The following is a 27,559-nucleotide window of genomic DNA, read 5'->3' as shown; positions in this document are numbered from 1 at the left end:
TAAATACTACCAAATTTTATTACATATATTTTAATTGCATTCTTTTTTCTCATTCTCTCTTTTTTCCTTTATCTCTCTCTCTCTTTCACTTTCTCTCTCTTTCTCTCTCTCTCTCTCTCTCTCTCTCTCTCTCTCTCTATATATATATATATATATATATATATATATATATATATAGATATATCGAAAAATCGAATAAGCCTATATTCTTATTTTGGTAAAACAAATAAAATGGCATTTTTATTATTACTTATTACCAGTTTTATTTTCGAAAGAACGTTAAAAGCAAAAGAAAATATTCAGAAAAATATTTCGGTTAATATCACTTTTGCCGCTGCTGTTGATGCTGCTGCTACTACTAGTTGTACAAATCGGGATTAATATTTCTACTTATTCAGTAATGTGAATTTTATTAGTAGTTATGGTAGTAGTGTTACTAGAATAGGTAGTAATAGCAGTAGTAGTAGTCGTAGTTGTAGCAGAAGCAGCTGTAGTAACAGCAGTAGAAGTTGTAGTAACTTCTTCAGTATAATCTGGCATAACTATCTTATCTACATTCATGACATCATCATCATCATTTTCGAACTCGTGATCGTTATCAAAACTTCTGTCAGTATCATTCACATTAGTATCGGCAAGTTTACTACTCTGGCTAACGCCAAGTGTACTACTACCCCCACCACCACTACTACCACTATCACCACTACTACTACTACTATTACTACTACTACAGACGTAACTACCACTATTGCAGCTTTTGTCGACAACTACATAACCACTGCCACAAAAACTACTACATGCATAACTGTCGTTGTTGTCGCACCTGTCGACGATCATGTAGTTTGTGTGGCTGCTACTGCCGATTAAACTACTGCTATTTCCGTTACCACCACTACCATCACAGCCAATTTCAACGTTGTTGTTGATGTTGCCGTTGTTTGTGACGTACTCCACGTTTGCGATGACGTCACAAGATGGCGGGGGGCTTGGCGGCAAGGGGGTTATAGGGGGTAATGATGGCGGTTTTATGGTTAGAAATATCGGGGGTTGAATACGTTGATGGGCCGATTGCTGTTGTAGCTGGTGCTGCTGCTGATACTGCTGTTGCTGTTGCAGTTGTTGGCGGTGATGATGAGGATGAAGATGGTGCTGTAGATGGAAGTTGTTGTTGTGGAACGTTTGCAGAGTATTTTGATGGTTGTGATTGTTTAAGTTGCTTGATGTGGACGACTGTGTACGTTCATGTTGTTGTTGTTGTTGTTGTTGTTGTTGTAATTGTAGTAGTTGTTGTAACTGATATTGTTGCTGTTGTTGTTGATGCTGTTGATGAATGTGTAATTGATGCAACTGATGTTGATATAATGTATTTTGATGTCTTTTATGTTGTTGTTGTTGCTGCTGTGATTTTTGTTGCAACTGTGTGTGTTGTTTTCGTTGCTGATGTTGTTGCCTCAATTGCTGGTGTTGCTGAATGATGTATGCTTCATTTGATGACGTCATTATGACGGAGTTGGCGTGGAGGTGTTGTGCCATTCTGGTGGTTTTGTTGATGTTGTTGTTTTTGTAGCGGTCATTGTTAATAATGTTGCCGACGCTGATGTTGTTGTTGACGATGTTATTTTTGTTGATATCGCTATTAAAAATGTTGTTGTTTTTCACGAAAAACGAAAAGTCTTCAGGTAGGTTGTTATTGCAAATATATTGTTGATGGTTTACGTTTCGTTGATTCTCAATGAAGCACTGGAGTTTGGATACATCAACGTCAAAGCATTTAATGTCATTGCTGTTGCTGTTGTTGATGTAGTTGTTGATGTTGTTGTTGATGTAGTTGTTGTTCGTTTTCCAGATGTTTGCGTTGATGTTTTGGGCCGTTTTGTTGTTGTTGTTGGTATTATTGTCGTTGGTAAAATTAACGTTATTGTTGATGTTATTGTTGACGTTGTTGTTGATGATGTTGTTGTTGTTGTTGATGTTGTTGTTGATGTTGTTATAGTTAGTGTTACAGCTAGTGATGTTTTTAATGACGTTTTTATTTTTGTAAACTGGGCCACCTAGCGCGCAGAACACCTCGACGAGATGCTTACATTCATTCAGATAATTGGCTCTGTAGGTCTGATCGTGTTCGAGTAGGTGGGTGGATGTCTCGAGGTATGATTTTATATTTGTTATGGCTTCCTTTTCATCCAAACTGTTGTTGTTGTTGCTGTTGTTGTTAATGTCGTTGATGTTGTTGTTGTTTTTGGTGTTGTTGATGTTGTTGCTGATTTTGTTGTTGTCATCGTTGTTGTTTTGAATTTTAGATTTGTTGATGATTGACTGATTACTATAATACGAGTTCGGATCGTCGGTTATGATACCGAGTATTATCGATATATCGTCAAGATTCGGTGCCTCTTTCAGTTCATTTCTGGCTGTCTGATATGCAGTTTGACTGCAGTCGTTGTTGTAGTTGTTAATAGCAATATTGCTGTTGTCAACCATGATGTTGTTGATGTTTTTTTTGTTGATGTTGTCGCGATTGATGTCATTGTCATTCAGATGGACGAAACTTACGATGCTGTTAACATTACTTTTGCCTTCTGCGTCGTTGTTAATGTAATTGCTAGAAACATTAACATCTGTAGTGACGTTGGTCTTCTTAAGACTATTTAATATATTATTGTCGGGATTTTCGTTAATTTTGTTGTTGTTGTTGTAGTTGGTGTTGCTGTTGTTTTTTTTGTTGATGTTCTTGATGTCATTAAGACAATGACAGTTAATGAGTCTGTCGGATTTCAAGCTATCAATCAATTGATTTAAATGGCTTAACACTCTGCTAGCACCATCTGTGCCAACTTTCCGAAGGTGTTTCTTGTCGTCTGAATTGTTGTTGTTGAATATGTTGGGATTATTAATGTCGTTGTCGTTGTTGCTGTTGTTGTTGTTGCCGCTGCTGATATCACGACTATTAAAGTTGTTGCTGTCAAAATTGTTATTGGTGGTAGTGTTGAAGTCGATACAGTTGTCACATTGAGCTTTATTGAAATAATCTTGATGTAGTTGCTGCAATAACTGTAGTTGTTGCGTTTGTTGTTGTGGTAGTTGTTGTAGTTGCTGCAGTTGCTGCTGCTGCTCTCTGACGTCATCACAACATAACTTCCATTGACTGTTAAACTCTTCAGTAATCGCAGATTTCATCCTGGCGTAACAATCAGCACAGGAAACTTTGTTTCTCGTCATTTTCATGATGTGGTGCTTAATTTTTTCCTGCGAATCTAACAAAGTTTTTGTGCTGAGGGTGCTTTTGTTTGAAGCTGTTTTTGACTTCTTGGTGTCTTTTGTATATCCGTAAACTGTGCAACTGTTGTTGTGTGCCTTGTTTTTGTAGTTGTTGTTGTTATTATTAATAGTTGTTGTTTTGTTGTTGGTGATGTTTGTTGTAGTTGTGTCAGAGAAAATATGGGATTTCTGTTGGATGCGTTGTCGCTTAGCCTGGCGAGGTTGTTGCTGCAACTGTTGCTGCAACTGGTGCTGCAACTGGTGCTGCAACTGTTGCTGCAACTGGTGCAGTTGTTGAGGTTTTTGTTGGTGTTTTTTGGGTAAAAGTGGAATTTTTTTGACCCTACTCAAGTAATCAGCTTTGTCTCTCTTCTTCAATTTCTTCCATCTTCTTTCTAGAGCCTGCTTAGCCGCCTCTGAGGCAACGCGTGGATTGCGTCGCCTGAAATCGCCCAAGTGTTCGCTGTTGTGGATGTTTTTGTAGTTGTGGTTGTTGTGGTTTTTGTAGTTGCGGCTGTTGTTGAAGTTGTGGCTACGGTGGTTACCGTGCGATTGATTTTAATCATATTTCAGATGATTGAGTGCTTTGTTGAAAAACTGATTAACTGATTGATTGCTCGATGATTCAGCGGTTGAATGAGTGACCAAGTGATTGATTGAATAAAGGATTGTATAATGATTTCAATAGAAAGATTGAAATATTACTTTGTTTAAAAAGTTAAAAATGAAATAATTTCCCTACCTTATCCACAACAAAGCGGCATAATAATCATCGTCCTTGCCACCATTATCATCATAATCATCTCCACGTTGATCCTTATCATCACCGTTATCATTATTTCGATCGTCATTGTCGTCGTCGTTGTGGTCGTAACCACCACGGCTGCCAATTAGCGGGCCGACCTCTGAGTTGTTTCTTTCCTTTTTGGATCTGCTGCTGCTGCTGTTGGGACGGAAAAAAAATGCTGGTAGTGTAATTGTTTGCTGTGTTTGTTAGTGGTGATGCTGAGTTTTTGATTACAACAACAAATACAACAATAACATTAACAACAACAACGTCAACAACAATAACATCAAAAACAAACCGCCACAACAACAATAACATACGTTGTGAGTTTTCAGTCATCAATAATTTGTCAAACAACCCGTCGTTTGCTCTTGTTCATTCATTTATATATTCATTTATTTGTCTTATCATTTTTCAATCAATCGATCCATCAATCAATCAATCAACCTTAATTTGTTCTCTCTGTCAACACTGTCATCTTTTTTAGCAGCATCAGCTTCCTTACTTAATTTTCTTTTGCAACTATGTTTCAACTTGTTCAGAGGCTTTTTCTCGGAGGAACTGCATCTGTCTTCACCATCAAAATTAGTTCCCATTAACAACATCACCAAGACCATCATCACTAACTCCATCATCGTCAACATCCCATTCAACATCATCAGCGTCATCATCAACAAATAAATCAACCAACCGGGTGATGAATTTCTAAACTTGTTACCTGAAGATTGTGAAGATGAAGCCGTTGTTGCCGCTGCCGTTGATGCTGATGCAGTCGCCACTAATTTTTTATGTTGATCGCATTTCTCAGTAGGTGATTGGCACTGCTTGTCCATCCCGGCCTTCTGAAAACCGAAAAAAACATGTGTGTGTGTGTGTGTGTGTGTGTGTGTGAGTGCGTATGTGGGGGGGTTAACAATACCTTAAGAGTATTGCCCGCCAAAACCGATAGTAGCTTAAAAATGTATTGCCACTAGCAGCACTATAACTAATTCCTAAAAGCACTATCAATAACAAAACTTTTTACTTTCCAAACAGTGGTACCTATTGTCTCACCCCGACAAAGGCATTCGGTAGTTAATACATAGTATAGAAATGATTGCGCAAAGATTAATTATTTGAGTTACCAGATTTGAAACAAGTTAAAACGAATGCACGGCCTGATTTTGAGGTCAAGACGCTCGGGACTCCAAAAAAAAACCCCTTAATTTTTTTAGAATTGATAAAGTAATTTTTGTCGAATCTTTCGAACTATTGTCCAGGAACGACCGTCACTTGAATGTTTTATTCTCTATCGTTTATATCTATAAAATATCATTTAAAATTTATTTAATTTATCACTGATTAGTATTTAAACAGCTGCTATAATGGACAAAATGTTTGCGAGTGGGTTATACATTATACATACAAGTATGAATGAATACCAAATGAAATAAAAACCCGTTTATTCGTTCATTTCCTTGTAGATAATTTCATAAATATTTACAATAATGAATTTATTAACATCTAACAATTAATTTATTCACTCGTGTTTTCAACGTTTTGAACATGGATCATCATAACGGACTTATTAACGAAAAATACGAAAGACAAAAAAGAAATCTAACTCTCGCTTTTTATTATTTTCTCAAAAATTACTTCTATTATTATTTTAACGATAGTTTATTCAAGATAATGAGTAATAATAATAATAATTATTATTATTATAATTAGTAGTATTGCTATTATTATTATTAATATCACTTGGTTGTCCATTCTAATGGTTTGACGATCAGTAACTAACTCATTAACGTTCAAATTGAAATGCCTATCATATATTCAGCTTAAGATATGTCGCTATAAAACATTTTGCTACTATGGTTCAACAATGACTTTGACTAATAAATAATAGATCAATCATTAATCAGCTGTTTCAGAAATTAATAATCAAATATCCAAATTGATAAATGACTAACTCAGATCATTCGCAATGGCAAAAGCAGAAATCCGTCTTAAGAGCTTCGAGTTTTGATAAATTGTGATAAAATGTTACATGTCCGCCCATTCAGTTTTTTTCTCATTAAATTAACTGTTGTAAAATCAGCATTGTAGTTTCCTTCTTCTTCTTCCAGTTATTTCCCGAATAGTAAAAGCAAGCGGAATCGTTGAACGCATATCTATATAAAGATAATTGTTAACCTTGTTATTGTTTGTATCGTTAGTATACACGTGTATGTATTTCAAGAAAGCGTTTCCTAGCACATGTTCCATACTAAACACGGCGCGGTTTGTATTTTTTGCAAGCACCCTTTATTAAGCACCCTCCTATTTGCCTACCCTAAACAACACTTACCTTTGTCCCACTTGCCCTGGTGAGCGGGCTTTCAAACTTAACGATGCTAACCTGGTATTTTTGTTTGGCAATATTTTTGGCAGATATATTTATTGTACATTATTGCAACATGGCACCGTGGTGTTATCTATCTATCTATCTATCTATCTATCTATCTATCTATCTATCTATCTATCTATCTATCTATCTATCTTTCTATCTATCTATCTATCTATCTATCTATCTATCTATCTAACTAACTAACTATAAAAAACGCGATTTTCAAATGTATCAATTCATTTTCATATTGTTTTATTAGCAAATTCAACAAACTTTGTATAAGGAAAGATATTCATTCTTATATATCATCATCATCTTCGGAAGATTTTTGTTAGCTATAACGCGTATATGATAAAAACAGTTTAATGAATCAATCAAGAAAAAAAAATGATAAGAGTAACCATAATAATAATAATAATAGCATCTTATTATGATAACGATAATTATATATTTGTTTATTTATTTAGTTATGTATTTGCTGGCGAAAAAACACAGTAACCATACATACAAATTAATATAATTGTGTGTACACGTATGTATGCAATGCATGTATTTAAGTTTGTATGTTTGTATGTGTGTGTGTCTATGTGTATAAATAAGTATGTGTATACTAAGATACATTGTATTGGTGAATGTATGTGTGATAAGATAATACAATGTATTAATTCAACAGATATACATACATTATGGACAAGCGCAACTCCTAAATGATAAAAACAATAGGAGGTATGTATGAAAATTTACACCGAATGTAATTTAGTCAGTTTGTTTGTATGAGTGTGTATATTATGCGTGTGTGTGTATATGTATACATGTATGATGTATGAATGTGTGTGTGAGTATGCATGTGTTTGTATGTGTGCGCGCGTATGTATATACGTATATATTTCATATTTGACATAACAATACTAAAAAAATGAACAACCAATCAGTAAGCTAACCAGCCGATGTGTCTGATCGATCATTCAATTTTATTCATTCTGCTTGCTTTACCAATGTAATTAATTTAACTAATCAACCTCTTTAATGGATAATAATAATTATTATTATTATTACAATTAATAACAAATATTATTACTATTGTCTCTAGTTTCACAAGGGGTTTAATTAATACATACATGAATGAAAATATTAATAAATTGAGTGAAAGAATTAAAAAAATCATATATATATATATATATATATATATATATATATATATATATATATATATATATATATATATTAGTAAGAGAGAGAAAGAGAAAGAGAGAGAAAGAAAGAAAGAGAGAGAGAAAGAGAGAAATATGAGATTGTGAATGATATATTTTTGCCAAACTTATTGTTTCATGCAATTAAAACCAACTAATAATAGTAATAATAATAATAACAAAATCAACAACAACAACAACAATAATAACCATAATAATAATAACCATAATAATAATAATAACCATAATAATAATAATAATAATAATAATAATAATAATAAAGAATAATACAACGAACGCAGTAAAAGAATGTAGCATTATGATTAAAATTAGTAATGGCTGTCCAAAATTCTAATGCCAGTACCCCTAGTAATACTACAAATAATAACAATAATAATTATTATTATTTATAATTAATAATTATTTTTATGATAATAATAGTAATAATAATAATAACGACGACGATGATGACGAGAAAATAAAAACTAACAATGATGTTATATTAATCATCATCACCATCATCATCACCATCTATAATTATCACCACGGGAGAATTGATAACAATATCATCATAAAAAAATGTCTCAAAAAATAATAATAATTATTATTATTAATTTTATTATTATCTATTATACAATAATAAAAGAAGTGGTAAGGATAATAAATTAATAATAATTTTCAAGAATTTTCACGTGTCAAATATGTATACGATGGATACAACAGTAGTAGTAGTAGTAGTAGTAGTAGTAGTAGTAGTAGTAGTAGTAGTAGTAGTAGTAGAAGTAGTAGTAGTAGTAGAAGAAGAAGAAGTAGTAGTAGTAGTAGTAGTAGTAGTAGTAGTAGTAGAAGTAGTAGTAGTAGTAGTAGTGGTGGTGGTAGTAGTAGTAGTAATTTTAATTACGATAATAGTAATAATATTAATAATTAAAATAATAACAAAAAAAAGAATTTTTTTTATCAATGACTGTACAATAATGAAAGGATTGGGAAAAAACTCGCATTCAACTATCGATACGCGTTCAAATTTACGTAGCAACAACATCGTCGTCGTCGTCATCATCATCATCGTACTGTTCTCATCATCATCATCATCATCGTCGTCACATCGTAATCATACATCATCGTATCATCATTCATTTTTTTTCATCACCACAGTGTGTTTATCTAAAAGGATAGAACGAATGAACGAACGATGAATGGATGGATGAATGATTGAAGGAAGAGGAAAGCTTCTTATTAATAGCTTAATAAACAATGGATTGAAAGAAAGAAAACAAGAAACGAATGAATGAATGATGATTAAATGAATGATTAAAAGAATAAAAAGATATATATATATATATATATATATATATATATAACTACATATATATATATATAACTACATATATATATGAAAATATCCCATTAAAATGAAACTTTGATATGCGGGGAGAAGAAAGATGATGTAACAATGCCATTTATCATCATCACCATCGCCATTCATCACCACTTCAATCATATTCTGCACCACATTCATCATAATCATCATTATCTTTGTCATCATAGCTATTAATAATATTGTATTTGTTATCATCATCATCGTGGTGATAGTGATGGTTATGTAATTAAAACCAATATAATCATCATCGTCATCATCATCACCGCCACCATCATCATCATCATCTTTGAAACTTTTTATTATTATTTTTAGCGCTCTGGGTATTATTATTATTACTATTACTACTGGCGTTTGATGATCGTTTATTATTATTATCCGAATTATTATTATTATTGTTGTCATTTTTATTAATGTTACTATTTGAACTACTGTTTGACGAGGAAGTGACGGCAGTAGTAGAAGCAGCAGTAGTAGCAGCAGTAGTGTTAGTAGTAGGAGTAGTATTTGTAGCAGTGGAAGTAGCAGTAAAAGCTGCAGCACTAGTTATCGAGATACTATTAATGTAATTGCTAGCTCCGTGTTGATGTTGTTGTTGCTGTAATCTGTTCGATTTAGTGACAGCGATTTTATTTTTGTGGCTCTTAGCAGCTGGCGTCGTTGCGGCTCTGCTTGAGATAACAAGATGTGGCTGTTGCTGCTGATGATGATGCTGGTGATGGTGTTGTTGTTGAGATAAGGGCCTAGGATTGCTGCTGTTATTAGTAGTGTTAGTATTACTAACACTGATGATACTTGCGTCATGAGTAGTAGCTGCAGCAGCAGCAGTAGTACAACTAGCTGTGGCCTGAGCAGTATTAGTAACGTTACTACTACTAGCGACACCAACAACGTTTATAACATCTGCAGATTCCTTATTAGTAGTAGTAGTAGTACTTCTAATAATATTAGTACTTATGGTAGAAGTAATGGTAGCAGCAACAGAAGAAGTAACAGTAGTAGCGACAGTAGTAGCGAGAGTAGTGGCAGCAGAAGCTGCAGTTTCGATAGTTAACCTGGTATTAATAAGATTAGTCAACACATCAACGTTGCTTGCAGCAGCAGTTGTAGAATTTGGAGGTGTAGTAACTTGGACATTAGTAATATCTGGACAAGTGCTAGCAGTATCGTCTACACTTTCTTTGTCACAGATAGAAGTAGCGGTAGTAGCGCCAGAAATAGAAGTAACAGTAAAAGTAGTAGCCGCAGAAGTAGCAGCAGTAACATCACAGTTAGGTGTAGTATTGACATTGATAGCCATTGAAGAAGATAGCGTAGTAAAAGTACTAATAGTATCTGCTGAATCAGAAAGAGAGGCCGTAGCAGTAATAGTATTACTTCTGTTAATAACATTAATACTACTACTACTTCTGCAGGTAATAGCGACAATAGTAGCAGTAGTGATAGTAGAAGTAGTAGCAGCTTCATTTGAAAGTTGATCATGTGGTCTCAACAAGTAATTTTCCGCAAAATCTAAAGTAGTATTTTTTCTCAAAGAAGCAGTCCTTGCAGTAGTACCAGTCGTACTACTAGTAGCAGTAGTAGATGGCGGTTGCTTTGACGCTTTTGTAGCCCTTGTAGCGGCTGTCGATTTAGCAGTGGTTGCTTGTTTAGCAGCTGGTGGCCTGCTTAACAATGATGGGATTGGCGGTGCGAACTTAGAATGTTTTTCTGCGATGTTGCCGCTGCTGCTGTTTTTCGGCGGCAACAACATCAGTGGCACTGTCGACTGCGTCGGATTGAATGATGACAATGATACTGGTGATGAGTGTTGGCGATGTTGTTGAGGATGATGAAGATGTTGTTGTTGTTGTTGGTTATTATTCCTTGACCTACTGCTAATGTTATTGTTGCTGCTGTTGCGGCTGCTGCTGAGTAGATTGAAGGAAGTTGAAGCTTTCGACGACGATTTCGTTTTGTTCTGGCTCCTCGATGATGATGATGACGCCTTGTTGCCGGCTGCTACTGCAGATGTTGATGACGCTGCCGTTGTGTACGATGACGATGATTTTAATTCTTTCGGCCTGGCTCCAATGTTTCGTTCACTTACTGATGTCGTCGTTGAATGTAAGTTGAAAATGTTGAATGATGAAACAGTTGTTGTCGATGACACTAATGTCGTTGCTGCTGTCGTTGCTGCTGTTGTTGTAGTAGATGATGCAGCCACCAATGACGTTTGTGGTGGTTGAGAATTTGATGTTATTGTTGATGTCGTGATGTGTGCAGCCACCCCTGTTGTTGCTGCTGCTGCTGACATTGAAGTTGAGGTGGCGACGCTTGCTGCAGCATCAGTCTGCTTTGTTTGTGGCAGCAGCTGTTGGCCACCTAGCAGCGAAAGTTGCTGTGGAATTGGCAGCTGGGAACTGAGCAGCATGATCTCCTGTTGGAATATAGATCTCAGCAATGACATTCTAGTCGGATTAGAACTTCTCCTTGGTAACATTCCTTCAGCTTGCAACAAAAACTTATTATTATTATTGTTATTATTTTTCTTTTTAGGCACTGAATTATTTTCATCGTTCTTACTACTACTTTTACCGTTCCTATTACTTTTCCCAGCAGCATTGTTCTTGTTCTTTTTCTTGTTGATATCATTTACAAGTTTCTTTATGATTTTCTTCTTAAATACGTTATAAGAATTGGTATCATTGTTATTGCTGTTGCTGTTGTTGTTGTAATTATCACTATAACTGTATGTGGCGTTCCTCGTCTTCCTTCTGATGCTATTGCTAGCAGCACTGCTGGCAGCAGCTATCTTATAGCTATCCAAGTTGTCCAGTATCTCTCCCAGACCAACGTCTACCTCTAGAATGTTCTCATACTCATCTTGGTCCAAAAAAAATCCATCCTCATCGTCGTCGTCGTCGTCATCATCAGGTCCCGCTCCGTCGTCGTCTTCCTCATCGTCATCGTTATCATCCTCTTTAACATTTGAGAACTTGGATTTGTTGCTGTTGGCGTTACCACAGCGAGCACTGGCGGCCGCGTCATCGTCCTCATCATCATCATCCTCCTCCTCATCATCATCATCGCCGTCCTTATTTTCATCATCATTATCACGCTGACCTGAAACGCTGGCCTCTTGAAATACGTTATAATCATCAAAGTAGTAGGCGCGATCGTCGTCGTAGTTTTGATCTTCGTAACCATCACCACCATCTTCATCATCGTCGTCGTCATCATCATCATCATCGTCGTCGTCTTTATCACCGGGTTTATCATCTTTTTTCTTCTTACTGCTCTTTTTATTGCCATCATCACTCTTAGCTTTGCCAATTTTATATTTGACATCATCGTCGTCGTCGTCGTCATCAGCATCTGAATCAAAGTCACCTTCATCATCGTCGTCGTCTTCATCATCGTCGTCATCATCATCATCATCGTTATCATCATCATCTTCTTCTTCTCCTTCGTAGTCGCCATGGTGCCTGGATCGCTTTCCGCTCGTCTTGTTCTTTGATGATCCTTCTGCCTTCATAATCGCCCTGCCATTTTGCAATTAGGTGAATAACAATATTAATAATAATAATAATAATAATAATAATATTAATTACTTCTACTATTACTACTACTGCTAAATAGTAATATTGGCGAAGATAACGATGATGACCAAAATGACAGAGTATGAAAACGAAACGCAGAAGCAAAAGTTTAAAAAAAAAGTTGCTTGGATTACCTTTCAAATTTAACGAATTCTCTCAAGTCATCTAGCTCATTGGCATTCAGATCATTACAGTACTCATCCCCACCATCATCGTCGTCATCATCATCATCGTCATTATCATCGCCGCCATCGTCATCATCTTCGTAGTTGTTATCAACATATTCATCTTCGTAGTTATTATCAGCGTATTCATCTTCGTAATGAAACTCCCTCCAAAACCTTCTAGAATTCTGTGATTTGGAAACGTTTGATTGACGTTTTGTTGAACCTCCCTTGCTAGTTTTGGCTCCGCCTACTTTACTGGTGGCATTGTTGTTGGTGGTGGATGAAAGGGCCGCTTGACTTTCATTGTTTCTACCTCTGTTGAACAATCTTTTGCTCAACGTTTGCTGAATTTTCGAGACTGCTGCCCTCATGGCTGTGGCTGAAGTCGAAGAAGCTGATGCAGCAGCAGCTGCTGTTGTAGTAGTAGTTGTTGTAGCAGCTGTTGTAACTCTGGTTGTGGTGGTGGAAGTTGTCGTCGAGATAGAGGTTGTTGTTGTTGTTGTTGTTCTCGATTCAGAACTTGGATTTGGATGGGAATTTGAGAAAAGTCCTGAAAAAAAAATTATGCAAAAAATGTACTAGGTGCTCATTTCAAAAGTTGAAAATTTAGTTATTTCAGCTGAATGTTCAGCTCAAATTACTGAAACCAGCTAATAAATTCAAACAGAAAGCATTCATAAGATGAAAAATTTCTCACTGAACATCTCACGATCAGGTAATCTGGTGATTGTGGTACTGGTATGATCACTCCCAACAATTCCCCTCAAATAAGATCCCACCCCTCTCCCTCGACTTTCTCCACTGTTGTTACCTTGTTGGGTTGACTCACCTTCTTGGAGGTCACTGTTAACGAGCCAATCATCTTCATCATCGTCGTGGTCAGCAAACATGGCTATGAAGTCGTTTAAGAAGCTGGATCTTTGTTCACCACCTATCCAACCGCTGACATTTGCAGATGGGTTTCGATTTTCAAGGTAGTCGTGAAGAATTCGTGGTATGTACGAGCCTAACGTGTGAGATGATGAAGAAGAAGAAGAGGCTGTCGTTGTTGATGTCGTGGTTGTCGTCACCGCTGCTGCGGTTGTCGTCGTCGTTGTTGTTGTTGAAGACCTCGTTGACAATGAAGTTGCCGATGTTGTAGTTGTTGTGATTGTCGTCCTGGACGTCGTGTTGCCACTGGAATGGTTATTGTTGCTCCAGCGTTTCATGGCATTATGTCTTCGCAGTCGAGGCCTATTCTCATCGTTAACATCAGCAGAAGCTGTTGTACCACCAGGGTTATCATGATCACAACCTTCATTGACGCCCACCTCGCCGAACCACATTCTTCTACTTGACTGCCCTGGTTCCTGGCCAGTTAGGTAGTCGTGTATTAAGTTAGCAATGGAGTTCTCTAAGTAGGGTGGAGTGTTATTATTAGCTCTAGCAGCTCTTGTGTTACTATTGTTCAGTGATGATGTCGCATTCTGCTTAGACACCTTTGTTGCACTGCCAGAGTTAGAGCTTGATTTTTTTGATTTCAACTTGATTCTAATTCGGCGTTTAAGCTCCCCATCGTCGTCATCATCGTCGTCGTCATCGTCGTCGTCATCTCCACCATGCCGATAACAATCGAAGTTATAACCATCGTCATCATCGTCGTCGTCATCATCGTCGTCATCCTCTTCGTGATTACCCAAGTAGATGTTGTGGACCTTGTCAAAGTGCTCCTGAAACTCGTGATATTTAAACATGACGTTACTGCTGCTGCCGCTGCTATTTCTGGTCGATGGTTTCATTTCTTCCTCAGCTATGCAGAGTGGGCAGAGCTGTTTGTGTGTGGTTGTGATGCTTTTTATTGATTCAATTCTGAAGGTAAATTATCACAAATTAGTTAAAATTAACTTGGTTAAGTTATAATTGTTAATAAAATGAAATATTTGAAAGGATTGGCAAGTTTTGAAGTAGCTATTAAATAGTGATTTAGTGTGGTTGTGAAGTTTGGAGGTAAGAACTTTGTAAATTTTTGAATAAATTTTTTCATTCAAAAATATTTAAAGATAAAAAGAGAGAGAGAGAGAGAGAGAGAGAGAGAGAGAGAGAGAGAGAGAGAGAGAGAGAGAGAGGGAGAGAGAGAGAGAAAGAGAAAGAGCAAGAAAAAAAGAGTGGAGGACCGACTAACCACTGAAATTTTCTCTTTAGAATGATGGAAAACGATATGCCTGACCATGTCCAACTTGTCCTTACGCATCTTGCCACAAAATGGACAAGTCAGTGGAGGTCCAGGCCACAGTACGCATGGTCCATAAAATAACGCTAGCAATTATTTCAATAATTTTTACCAGGTTAATGGTAGTTTAATAATAGTTCATAATTACTTATTTAAAAAAAATATATATATATAATTAACCCACAATACAATATATGATAATAAGTAAAATATATACATGCAATGAAAACCAAGCTTATAATATAGTACAAACATCAAACATAAAAATGCAACTATATATTGCAAAATTTATGTAAATTATGTAATGTACAATGTGCACATATACTCAAACTTTTAACCATTTCAATGACATATATATATATATATATATATTTACAATAAATATATATGATAATAAGTATATATGATAATAAGTATATATATATATATATATATATATACGTAAAAATGAATATTCATAGAAATTAAATTATATATTAATGTATACATTCATTATGCCTATCACACAGATCATCCAAACATAACTTCACAAACATTAATCAATGAGGTTTCAGGATATAAATTACACACACACACGCACACACACACACACACACACACACACACACACACACACACACACACTAACAAAAGAACATTCAAACATCTGATAACAAAAACAATTTTATTAATCAAATGAGACAGTATAAAATTCCCAGACTGACTCAATTGTTCTTTGGTCATTGCCAATTGAAGAGGATGACCGACTTGATGTTGACCATGGTTGCTGGGTTTCTTCTCCTCAAAACAAGTCATGCACACATCAATCCCACACTGAAGACACTTCCTTTTAATGCCAGGAAAACTGACCGTCTGACACAGTTCACAATGGTAAACTATTGATTTGGGATATCATATAAGATATATTTCATTTTTTTAAAGTGAAATTTTTGTGATTAGTTTATTAAAATTAGATTATTACTTCACTAATGCTAACTAAATACATAGGTTTTCTTAAAAATGATTTTTTAATGGGAAAAAAATTGGCAATGGCTGGTATATTTATTATTTTTAGTTTAGGAAAAGTAGCAAAAACTAAACTTTTGGCATTGTCATTGCTTAAACTTCACATAGGACTTAAAAGTTTTATTTTTATCTAGTTTGTGTTAATTGTTAATTTAAAATAACTTTTCCATGAAAATGAAAACCCAGTTTTCTGAATCATTGTAATTTAAAAAATCACATATTACTAATTTTATTTTATATTCCACTTAATTTTTTTGGCAATTAAACGTGAAAAGTGTGACGAACTGTGATAATTGTTGTTAGGAAAGAGTGAACTGGAAACACTAATTAATTAATTTAATTAACAACACCAGCTGAAAAAAATTACAAAACTTTCAGCTAAAAAAATGTTAATTAATTAGTAAACAGAAACTGCCTGGAAGTCACCGAAAAGTAACAGATATACAAACTTCTACGTCTTTCCATTTTAGGGAGAGCGAAAAATTGAACTAAATTCCAATTTTTTTTATCTTAAATTTGTGGATTTTAACTTTCAGAAATACAATTGTAAGCACACCAGCACCTAATTCCTAAACGAAACTTGCATGACTAACAGCCACAGCAAGGTCAATTATATTTTTCACAAGTTTTAATGACATTTGTAGGTTCATTTAATGATAATTCATTCCTAATTCAACTATTTTTCCGATTAATCTATCAAAATACACCAATGAAACAGACGTATATACATGTACTTATATACCTTAACATACGCCCACACATTTACTCCAACCAGTTACACGTCAAACGCAACGCGGAAATTAAGCAAATTTAAGTAATTTTATAAAGAACATTTATTGGCCGACGATGAACGAAAAAGAATAAAGAAAAAATGATCAAAACGAACAAAAATGTGAATCATGTAATAAGAAATTTGCTTGACCACGACGAACGAGACGTCATAGTTATTGATTTATAAATACAGTCCTTCAGGCGAGCCTTCATTCTTCCTATAGAGTACATTCTCCTTTGCCTTCTTGAAGTCTTCATTCGTCACTTTCATTCTACGTTCTCGTAGAGCCAGCAGTCCCGCCTCTGTACAAATAGCCTAAATTTTTTGCAAAAAATAAAGTTGATAACTACTTTGACGACACAATATTATAAAAAGTATTAGAAGTTTCACTCTTAAAATTGAGTAAGGAATGACTGAAAAAGAATCAATAACACAAGATTGAGCAAACAAAATCTCATCCTTACCATTTTTAAAAATAACAAACCACGGACTGATCACTACAACGCATCGGCGTCAACAGCACAACACCATCAAATCAACACATCCCTACTTTGATATCTGCCCCAGAAAGATCATCCTTAGCCATGATATAATCCTCTAGATTGACATCCTCGGCGAGTGTCATGCGGCCGGTATGGATGGTGAAAATTCGACGCTTAGTTTTCTCATCTGGAAGTGGAAACTCGATCTTCCTATCAATACGACCTGGCCTGATTAGAGCTGGGTCGAGAGTCTCAATCCGATTGGTTGCCATGATGACCTAGAAATCATTTTTTAGAAAGAGATATTATTTTAATATTTATAAAATGTAAACGTGAAAAGTAGACAGCAATACTGAATTAAACAAAGTTTAAAAAAATCTCTCTCTCTCTCTCTTACTTTGACATCCCCTTTGGAGTCAAAACCATCCAACTGATTCAACAACTCCAGCATGGTTCTTTGAATTTCTCTCTCACCTCCAGAGTTACTTTCATACCTGTGATGCAATTTGTGAAGATGATATTGGTCAAATAATGACGATAGCCACGTTATCATTTAGTGAAGATGATATGAAATGAAAAACATGATCCATGGCAGGTACAAAACTCCACCTAACCTTTTAGTACCGACAGCGTCAATCTCATCAATGAAAACAATGGATGGTGCATGTTCCTCTGCTACCCTGAACAACTCTCTCACTAATTTGGGGCCATCACCAAGGTACTTCTGGATCAGCTCAGACCCCACTACTCTGAATCAGAAAAAACAACATGTCAGCTTTTTTGTGTGTTTTCATCTTATTTATTGAAGCAATTGAAAAAAAGCATGGGATCAAAATAATTCTAATCAAAAGCATCACCTACATCTATATATAAGATGTAAAGATTAATTAATTAATGAAGACTAATAAAAAATGTTTAATCCCCTATAAATATAAATGGCTCAACCCAACCTTAAGAATGTAGCAGATGTCTGGTTAGCTACAGCTTTGGCCAAAAGAGTTTTCCCGGTGCCAGGAGCTCCATAAAGGATGACACCTTTTGGTGGTTTGATACCCATCTCCTCGTAATATTCGGGGTGGGTTAGAGGAAGTTCTACTGACTCCTAGTGACCATTCAACATAAAAAATTTAAATTAAATATGACAGAAAAAAGATAAATTGAGAATATTTTACAGAAAGCAAATGTTGAACAAACTTTTGAGCAAAAAAATTAAAGAGTATTTTAATTTATTAGATAGAAACACTTCCCCCTAACCTTAATTTCTTGAATCTGCTGATCGAGGCCCCCAATATCAGCATAGGTCTCCTGCGGTGCCTTCTCCAACTTCATAACCGTCACCATGGGGTCTGTATCATCTGATAGGACCCCAACCACAGCATGCACCTGAAATGTTCCAAAAAAAATTTATAACAAGTAATTCACACAGATAATTTACCAAATACAATAGAAGATTGGTAAAATCAATTTAGTACATCTTTGATTAGCAACTATCAATTGAACAGAGGCTGTAGCAAAAAACCAGCCAACCTTGTGATTTAGTAAAACAGAGCAGCCAGGCTCCAGTTGGTCCTTATCAACGAATGAAAGTATGCTGACATAATGTTCTGACCCAACAGATGTAGAAACAATAGCATGGTTGTCGTCGATAATTTCTTCCAGAGACCCCACAGACATCGGTGTACCTCTAAGATCATCGACCTTTGATCTTTCCTCTTCTTGCTTCTCCTCTTGCGGCTTTAATCTTTCCTGATTCTTAATAAATTCCTCTTCCATGAGTAGATAATCTTTTATTCTCTCCAATTTCAAAAGCTTGAGGTGACATCTGGTATGTGGTGTAACTGAAACCAATGAAAAATTTTAATGCATTAATTAACAAAGGCTCTACAATTTGACAATTGTCTTGAAATATTAAGAAATGACTAAAAAAATAGACAGACCTTGTGGAAGTTTGTTGGCAGCTTCAGGTCCCTTGATTCTCTTCTTCTTCTTTCCAACTCTGGTGGGTACTGGAGGTTCATATTTCTTCTTTTTGTCCTTAATCAATTTCAATTAGACTTTAGAAGAGGCATGTCATGGGTACCAGGCTCAAAAATGTACATCATTAAATATGGAACAAAAAATTAACAAATAGTGAAATTATAAATAATTCTTTTGATATTAAAGTTTTTAAATATTACTTTTTTATTGTTAAAAATTAAAATTTAATTAAATAAAATTAATAAAAAATAAAAAGTAGAAAGAAACTGTTAATGTCAAAACACCTTGTCATCTTTTTTATCCCCATGATGCCCACCACCTGCGTGCTGATTGCCCTGTTTGAAAAAAGTTTGCCATTGTTACGTCAGTACATAAATTTAAAATTTGTGAAATTAGCAGCAAGCTGAACATCTGAGATCTGAGTGATTCAGCAAAAGTGACCAGACAACAATGTAATGAAAATACGCTTCAAGAGTATTTTATAAAATAAGATCGTTAATAATAAATATTTTTAATAAAATTTACAAATAAAAATAAAAAATATATCATTAAAAATGCAGAGATTATCGTAAGAAAAGTGCTAACCATTTTCTTAAATTAATTTACCGGAACAAACGAAAAGTAGATTTTGAAAATATGACAACAAACTAAAAGTAAACGGAAGTAATAAAACTTTGAATGTCCACCGTTGATTGTGACCACTAAGTAATGTTTCGTAAAAAGTCTTTTCTGTTTTACCTCGCGATTGTCACTTGAGAAAACCCGTTTTAAATGAATGATGAAAAGCAGATTAGTGATTTTATTCTGTGTGATTGTAATCCAGATTGCGAATTTAATATTTCTGGTTAGTTTTCTTCCCATCAAAAAGTCTTCTTCTGGATTTTCTGAAAAGAGGAGGGATGCTGCCTTTACATTGGATCAGAGTTGTGGCCAATATGTTAATCAAACTGAAAATTACAGTAACTCAACGGCCAGGTTACTTAATTGATAGTGGTTATGTTATAGTATAACAGTTATACATTATATTAAATTTTAAGAATAAGATTGTAATTAAACTGGACGTTTTTTATTATTGTGCAAAAATTAAAATATTTTTCAGACTGATGCAGTTATAAATTTAATTGTCAGGAATCACGAAGAACAAGAAGGTTGCTACATCAAACCACACTTTGATCGTTTGGTCTTCATCGTATTAGATGGCCTTAGAGCTGATGTCATATTGAACTTGTTAGAAACCAACATTCAAAAGTCTAACTTTCATAAAAATGATGCTAATAATTTAGGGTATTTGAAAGAATTTTTAAATGCAAAAAACACTTTTGTGTTCCAGTCAGTTGCTAGGCCTCCAACTGTCACACTTCCCGGGGTCAAGGTCATTAATATTTATTAATCAGCTAAGATGGACAAATTTTTGTTATTAAATTTTTTTCCAGGCTCTAATGACAGGCACAGTTAGTTCCTATTCTGATGTCATTTGGAATTTTGCATCGGGTAAATTGGAAGAAGACAACCTAATCAGCCAGTTGAAGCTATTGGGGAGAAGAAATTTCTTTTATGGGGATGATACATGGTTGAAGTTGTTTGCAGAAGATGTGTTTATTTCGTCTGATGGTGTCACTTCATTTTTTGTTACTGATTTTACTGAGGTTGTCTTAGCTCAAAGATCATTTTTTAAACTTTTACTCACTCCATTTTGAAATTTTATTTGTTATAATTCTTTCCCTTTATAGCTTTATTGTTATTACCACTTCTGATTGGTTCACTCACGGTCATCATCATTATACATTATCAACTTTATCATCATAACCGTACTACATCATTACTATTACCGATCAGCATATCAGATCTTTATCAGCCATCATCATCATTATTATAAATAGTTGTCATCTTTATCAGTCATCATTATCATCATTATCAGTAATCGTCATCATCATCATTATCAGTAATCGTCGTCATCATCATTATCAGGTCGACAGAAACGTATCTCGTCACCTTGGTAAACTTTTCCATGTTGAAGGTGGTAGAGATTGGAGCTGGGATTGTCTCTTCCTTCATTACTTAGGCCTAGACCATATCGGTAATAATTATATTATTATTTATATATTATAAAATTTCAAATTTAATTATAGTTTAGACATTAGTAATTCGTAATATTTTATTATTATCCGTAATTAAATTGTTCTGCTAGATAATTGTTTTTAATAATTATTGATAATCGGCTAGTTAATGAATTAATTATAGCTGTTTTGTTATATAGATTTATTTATTTTAATAGGCTAGTTAATATTATTGTTCCTCTTTTTGATGGCTATTTTTTATTTAACTTTATTATTACGTCGTATTTTATTTTAATAATAAATTATTTTAATTATTTATTTTGACTTCTTATCTGCAGGGCATCTCTTAGGGCCGCATCACATGCAAGCAAATAAAAAATTGGAAGAAATGCAGGGTGTTATTAAGTTCATTAAAACCAGTTTAGATGCCAAGGTATATTTATTCACTCCCTCACTCACACATTAATTAATTAATTCATTCATTCATTCATTCATTCATTTATTCATTTACTCATCTTTTCATCTATCCGTCAAATAGGACAAATCGGATAATAAGACCAGCCTGCTGATTCTAACAAGTGACCACGGGATGACTAGTTCAGGCAGTCACGGTGGCTCCACCCCTGACGAATTAAATACCCCTCTGGTTTTTCATGCCGGCAGTTTTCTTATGGATAGTTCAAAGGTCAAAGAAGCGGGTGATAATCTTCTTCAGAGGGGTGATTTTGGTTTGGCTGGTTGGTTTTTAACCTGGTTTTATTTTTAGACTTTATCGACAGTTGTTCGAGTTTTGTGATTGGTTATTAGTTTTTTTCATAATTTCTTGCAAAATTATTTTTATTTCTGTTTATAATACTTGCTAATTTATTATTATTATTGTTGTTATCATTAATTATGGAATGTTTCATCTCATCACACCTCTTCTAATTAGGAACAGTCGATCAAGTCAGCGTGGCCCCAACTTTGGCCTTCCTCCTGGGGACATCCGTGCCTAAAAATAGTATGGGCGTCGCCATCTTTCATTTGTTAAAAATATTCTCTGGTAACAATGAAAAAGGTGCCGAATTGGATGAACTGTTGAAAGTCGCCTATATAAATGGAGAACAGTTGTTAAAAGTGATGGAAAAAAATGTCGATGGTTATCAGCATGGTTGGTTTTGTTGTTGCTGTTGCTGCTAATTCCGCAGCTGCTGCTGCTTATGATGAGGATAATGATAATGATGGTGTTGTTGTGTGGGTAGTGTTGTGTGTTGTTGTTATTGTTGGTGTAATGATGATTATTACAATGTTAATGACTAATTTTGTCTGCAGACGTCTATTACAATGCATACCTCGAGGCAGTTGACATGCATAGAACTCTCATTCAACAAAAACAGCAACACCAACAAGAACTACAACATCAGCAACTACAACAAAAACAACATCTACTAGGGATGTATCATCGATCGTTATTAGGAATGAGTGATATTTTAGTTACTAGCATGTCAAATTATGATATCTATGGAATGAACTTCTCAATTGCTCTCATGTTCTTCGTAAGTGGCCGGCGATGATGACTATGATGGTGATAATGAAACTGATGATGATGATATGATGATGATGACGATGATGATAATGATGCTGGTGACGGTCATGGTGATGAATAAAATACTTTTTCACAGATTTCAACAGTTCTAGCTATCCTGCTCTACAAACAGTACAACTACAATGACGACGAAGTTATTTCCGTTTCATTCCATCTTTCCATTTTTCCATTGCTATGGAAATTTTTTGCGCTCATTTCATGCGTCGTCGTTCTACATCTATTTTTATGCACGGTCATTTTTTGCTCACAAAGTTGTCTACTCTGCTCCGATTGGTTGAGGTTTTCAGGGGCCGTGTTTCTATTGGCTGTCACTTTGGGAATGGTTTATTTTGTCTTTGCCGAGTTGCCTAGATCACATTACGACAATTTTCCAATCAAATTTTTACAATGTTTCGTGCAAAAAACTTTTAACCGTCTTCCAGGGATGGCGTTAAAAAAGTCAAATTCTTCAGACCTTCAGTTAATAAACTCGAATATTGAAAATTCAACAAAATTAACATCAAAAATTTGGTTTTTGGTTGTCTTCAGCTGTTGGTTGCAAAACATTCTCCTGCTATCAAGTAGTTTTGTGGAAGAGGAACACAATATCAGTCATTACGTCATCATTACGTCACTAATGGCCTGGGTAGCGCTCTTACTAAGAAGTGGTTACTCCGTCCCTCGCGCCAGATTTAACTCCAGAATAATTTTTTCATTAGATCTGTTGCTACTTCTGCTGGTGACGTGCCGATTTGGAAAGTGTCTGAACAGTACAGGAGATAAATGGAAGGACGCCAGAGATCTCAGCGACTGGCTATCGGAGTCAGGGATTTTTCTTTTTCGTTTCTGTTCGCGTTGTTGGAATTATTACCGATTATATAGCCTAACAGAGTTCTTTGTCGTTATAATATATATAAATATATAGTGAGAACTCTTTTATCGATTGAAAACTTCGAAATAAAGTGAAAATAGTTTGAGATAATGAATTATATAAGAGATATATTATATTCTTACATAATATGACATAATGTTAGGGGCATTAGGGAAATTATTTTACTAACGAAATTTTTTTTCACAATGTGGTGAAAATGAGATTTATCATATGATTATTAGTGTAAGATATCGGTCTAACTAGTTTATTGTTGATGGTATTAAAGTTACTCATAAAACTGTTTCTAAAAAATATTTTGAAATTGTTTTTAATTATAATGTTGAACAAATAATTCGACACAACAGGCCAAATAACAAGAGAATCTACTCTCTCTTCTTCACAATTTCTCTCTCCATAACTACCCTCATCATATTAGTATCTCTCTATCATACTTTCATCTCGAAAAAATGGGTTTTTTCGGTTTTAAAATCGGTTTTCGTCCAAAAGCTTGGAGGGATCGATGAAGATGATAAAAATTACAGTGCTAATAATGATGATGATAACGATGAATATGTTGATGATGATATCGAAGAATGGAGTGAATACCTGAAGGAGAGAGAGAGAGTGAAAAGAAGGAGTAGTACTGGCGGTTGTAGAAAGGGGAAAATTCTTATCTGGGTAAGGCTTGTGGTTCGAAATATTTTCTGCCTCGTCATCCTTGCCATGTTCGTCTCATTTGCATCCGTCGCTACCTTCAGAAGAGGAGATTTCCAGATCAGTTATGATAATAGTAATGATGATGGTGGTGCTGATGATGATCGGGGTGACCGTTATACATATAGCGAGGAGAGGCTAGAGATGATAAAGATGAAATTGTTAGTTTTGGATTTGTCTATTTTGTTATTTATTTATTTTTTATATTTTAATTTTAAAACCGAAAAGATCATCATTTAGTTTTCAAAATTTCTATCTTTCATTCACACAGCCTCTCAGATTCCAGATCGATACTAGCCTCATCTGTCATCATCTCCCTATTGCGCCCACTCATTTCATCGTCATCAATATTTTTAAAAGTTGTTTGGCGGATGTTGAATTGTTTCGCGCCGAATACTACTTCTCTCGTAAACTCGGCAGTGATTCGCGTGTTTTTCGGAGTTATAACATTTGTTAATAGTTTAAAATTTGTTAAGAGTAAGTTTAGTAAAATGAAATTTAGTAAAATGGTGGATAGATTTCAGAATAAGTTGCCGATGCAGTCGTCCGGTGAACAATTTTTGGTGATTAAGATTGCTTTAACTTTAGTGGTCTTGCTGACTTTTAAATCTTTCAATGTTGTATTGCTGGCTCTTTCGTGGTTTGCTGCAATTGTTTTGAGGTATTTGCTTAGGGTCACTTGTGAGGAAGTGCTTTTTTCGTCGTCATCATCTTCGTCGTCATCATCTTTATTGTTTGTTAGTTCAGTCACTATATTCTACTATTGGATGGGTAGAGCCTTTTTCTTTTATCAGGTACTGATGATGGTTGTGATGATGATGGTGGTTGTGATGATGACGGTGGTTGTGATGATGATGGTGGTTTTGATGATGATGGTGATAGTGATGATGATGCTACAGATGCTGACTGCTGTTATATATGTTTTTGAAATTAACAACATTAATTAGTGTCCTACAAGTTTCATTTCTTTTTTACTATAATTATTTTGTCGCAATTATCGTCATCATCACTATCATCATTATCAATATCATCATTATCAGCAACACCATTATCACTATCATCATCACCAGGGCAACTCCAACAACATCACCACCATCGACGTGACGGCTGGGAACGTCGCTCAAGTCGACTACAACCCGCTGATAGCTACAGCTTTAACATTCATCAACACGTATTACTTCAAGCTGTTCTGGCTGCTATCAGCTCTAGAAGTTATATCTACATTAGAATCAAACCGTAAGATGATTGAGAGGAAAAGGTTTATAGCTGTGGTGACTCTTTTAGTCTTTGGAGCTCTGGCGAATGTATCTTATTTGATTGTGGTTTTTCTTATGAGAGAACATTTATTCGTCTGGAGTGTGTTCGCGCCGAAATTGTTGTACGTGGCGATGGAAGGGTTTGTTTTGGGGATTGTGGCTGCCCTTGGATTGGGGTTTTGATGGTGACGATGATGGTGGTTGGTAGTTCTGGTGGTGATATCAGTGATGTTCATGGTGATGAAGTTTGAGGGAGGTGCTCAAAAGGAGATATCGAAACTATTCTATTCTATTTATTTTTCCAAATATTTTTAATTACATCCTCTTAATTTAATTTTTTTAATCAGCCTGTCTTTCAGCGTACATTTTCATTCGTATATTCACCAATTTATTTAATTTTAGTTATCAGAATATATTTTTAGTTTATATCGGTCGGTGTATGACGCAATAGAAATAAAAATCATGTCAAAAAAGTCATATATATATATATATATATACATACACAAATAGTTACACGCCACACTCAAACTCCACTTATAAACACAAATCTAAATCCTATGAACTATAACATTACAATCGTATCTTCTTCTTTTTCGTGCCTTATCCTTTCAGGACATTGGCGACCATCGACCTCCACAAAACCCGATCTTTAATACTTCGTAGTAGTTGAAATGTAGTGATGTTCAACAAGTGACCCAAGGACTCAACGAATGTTCTTCGTTGTTGACCGCGATCTCATCTCCCTGCAATCTTTCCAGTAGTTATTGGATTTTCCGTTCTTTCCTTCCGCATGATGTGACCAAAAAACTTTAACTGCCCCCGTCAGGTTATCTTTCGTAATTTCTTTTTTTTATAACCATACTGTTTTAATACATCCTCATTCAAAGTATGAGAGGTCCATATTTGGATACCATATTATATATATATATTTTTATTTTTTAGTAAAAGACCATAATTTTTCTATAGAATATTGTAAATATATATTTATATATACATGTACAAAAGTACTTTTGGACAACCCTGTATCGTAATCACGTTTGATATTCCGTTCTATTATTAAGAAATTAACTTAGGTTCATTTTTTGATATATACTTGAAACTAAATGGGACGAAAATGTATTTGCCCTTTAAAAATGGTAAAAATGACGCGTAAACCTGCTAAATATATATATATATATATTGTTGTAACCCTTGACTCTCATAACTACCAACACCGATGTTATAACTTCACTGATTTCTATATTTCCAACAGCAGTGTTGTATCTTCCAAAGATCGTCAAGTGTTCGCCATTCCGTGGGTTCAAGATTTCCGATAGATGAACAAAACTACTTCAAACGCAAACTTTTTTGAACGTTTATTTGAATACCAACAGTGATAGAAACAATAAACTAATCCAAGTAACTACATAAATCACATTTACTACTTTGTATCGAACCTGACATTAATTAAACCTTGACTATTCACTCGCTTATATACAAGATATTCTCACAGTCCAAAGATTACAATTATAGCAAGGATAACAGATAATTACAATAATAATGCAGCGCAATTTGATCAATCCCGCGGTTATAACAATATTTAGACAAAAACTTGGTTGTGTCAAAAAGGTTAACAATACGCCGACATAAACGTAGAATTATAAGTAGAAAGAAAGCATGGTAGGTAATGAAAGGTAATATAAAACGAACCAGACCGCTATTGAAATATGTCTTCAATACGTACGTACGTACAAACGCCATGAAGAATGAGGGGAAGAATACTCTCTGTGTGAATGATTGTATTTGTATATTTGGGTCTGTACGTTTTGCTGGTTTTGTTTGTATGTTGGTTGTCTGTATGTTGGCTGTTTGTATGTTGGTTGTCTGTATGTTGGCTGTTTGTATGTTGGTTGTTTGTATGTTTTGATATTTCGTCTCGTATGT

The 27,559-nt window shown here is 34.9% G+C and overlaps 3 protein-coding genes across 3 annotated transcripts; 1 reads left to right on the top strand and 2 right to left on the bottom strand.

Moving 5' to 3' along the window:
- Positions 1–390: 390 nt before the first annotated feature.
- HELRODRAFT_173509 (hypothetical protein) lies at positions 391–16,581 on the bottom strand (the record flags this gene model as incomplete). The annotated part of the gene is made up of 13 exons (XM_009020116.1): positions 391–3,354; positions 3,601–3,772; positions 4,001–4,201; positions 4,493–4,616; positions 4,764–4,887; positions 6,375–6,425; positions 7,433–7,434; positions 9,321–12,505; positions 12,697–13,279; positions 13,427–14,537; positions 14,891–15,024; positions 15,643–15,813; positions 16,524–16,581. 13 exons carry the CDS (start codon positions 16,579–16,581, stop codon positions 391–393), a joined length of 8,880 nt encoding a protein of 2,959 aa, XP_009018364.1.
- Positions 16,582–16,758: 177 nt separating this feature from the next.
- HELRODRAFT_185636 (hypothetical protein) lies at positions 16,759–19,788 on the bottom strand. The gene is made up of 10 exons (XM_009020115.1): positions 19,760–19,788; positions 19,459–19,509; positions 19,135–19,231; positions 18,725–19,035; positions 18,452–18,580; positions 18,148–18,299; positions 17,812–17,946; positions 17,595–17,691; positions 17,266–17,475; positions 16,759–17,030 (listed from the first exon to the last, which is right to left on the bottom strand). Exons 1-10 carry the CDS (start codon positions 19,760–19,762, stop codon positions 16,896–16,898), a joined length of 1,320 nt encoding a protein of 439 aa, XP_009018363.1. The 5' UTR covers positions 19,763–19,788; the 3' UTR covers positions 16,759–16,895.
- A 164-nt stretch (positions 19,789–19,952) lies between these two features.
- Positions 19,953–26,952, top strand: HELRODRAFT_191962 (hypothetical protein; the record flags this gene model as incomplete). Its single annotated transcript, XM_009020114.1, has 13 exons — positions 19,953–20,149; positions 20,303–20,546; positions 20,608–20,820; positions 21,143–21,251; positions 21,570–21,664; positions 21,770–21,968; positions 22,163–22,381; positions 22,543–22,766; positions 22,893–23,617; positions 24,032–24,541; positions 24,652–25,174; positions 25,451–25,776; positions 26,889–26,952. 13 exons carry the CDS (start codon positions 19,953–19,955, stop codon positions 26,950–26,952), a joined length of 3,648 nt encoding a protein of 1,215 aa, XP_009018362.1.
- Between the last annotated feature and the right edge of the window lie 607 nt (positions 26,953–27,559).

This window comes from Helobdella robusta (genome assembly GCF_000326865.2).
Source record: "Helobdella robusta unplaced genomic scaffold HELROscaffold_26, whole genome shotgun sequence".
NCBI classification, from domain to species: domain Eukaryota; kingdom Metazoa; phylum Annelida; class Clitellata; order Rhynchobdellida; family Glossiphoniidae; genus Helobdella; species Helobdella robusta.
This window is presented reverse-complemented; position numbering and strand designations above follow the sequence as displayed.

Coding starts and splice junctions, on each gene's coding strand:
- HELRODRAFT_185636 (XM_009020115.1), bottom strand. Junction 17,692..17,811: donor GACGCTGTCGGTACTAAAAG/GTTAGGTGGAGT, acceptor ATTGCATCACAG/GTATGAAAGTAACTCTGGAG. Junction 17,476..17,594: donor ACTCCAAAGGGGATGTCAAA/GTAAGAGAGAGA, acceptor AATGATTTCTAG/GTCATCATGGCAACCAATCG.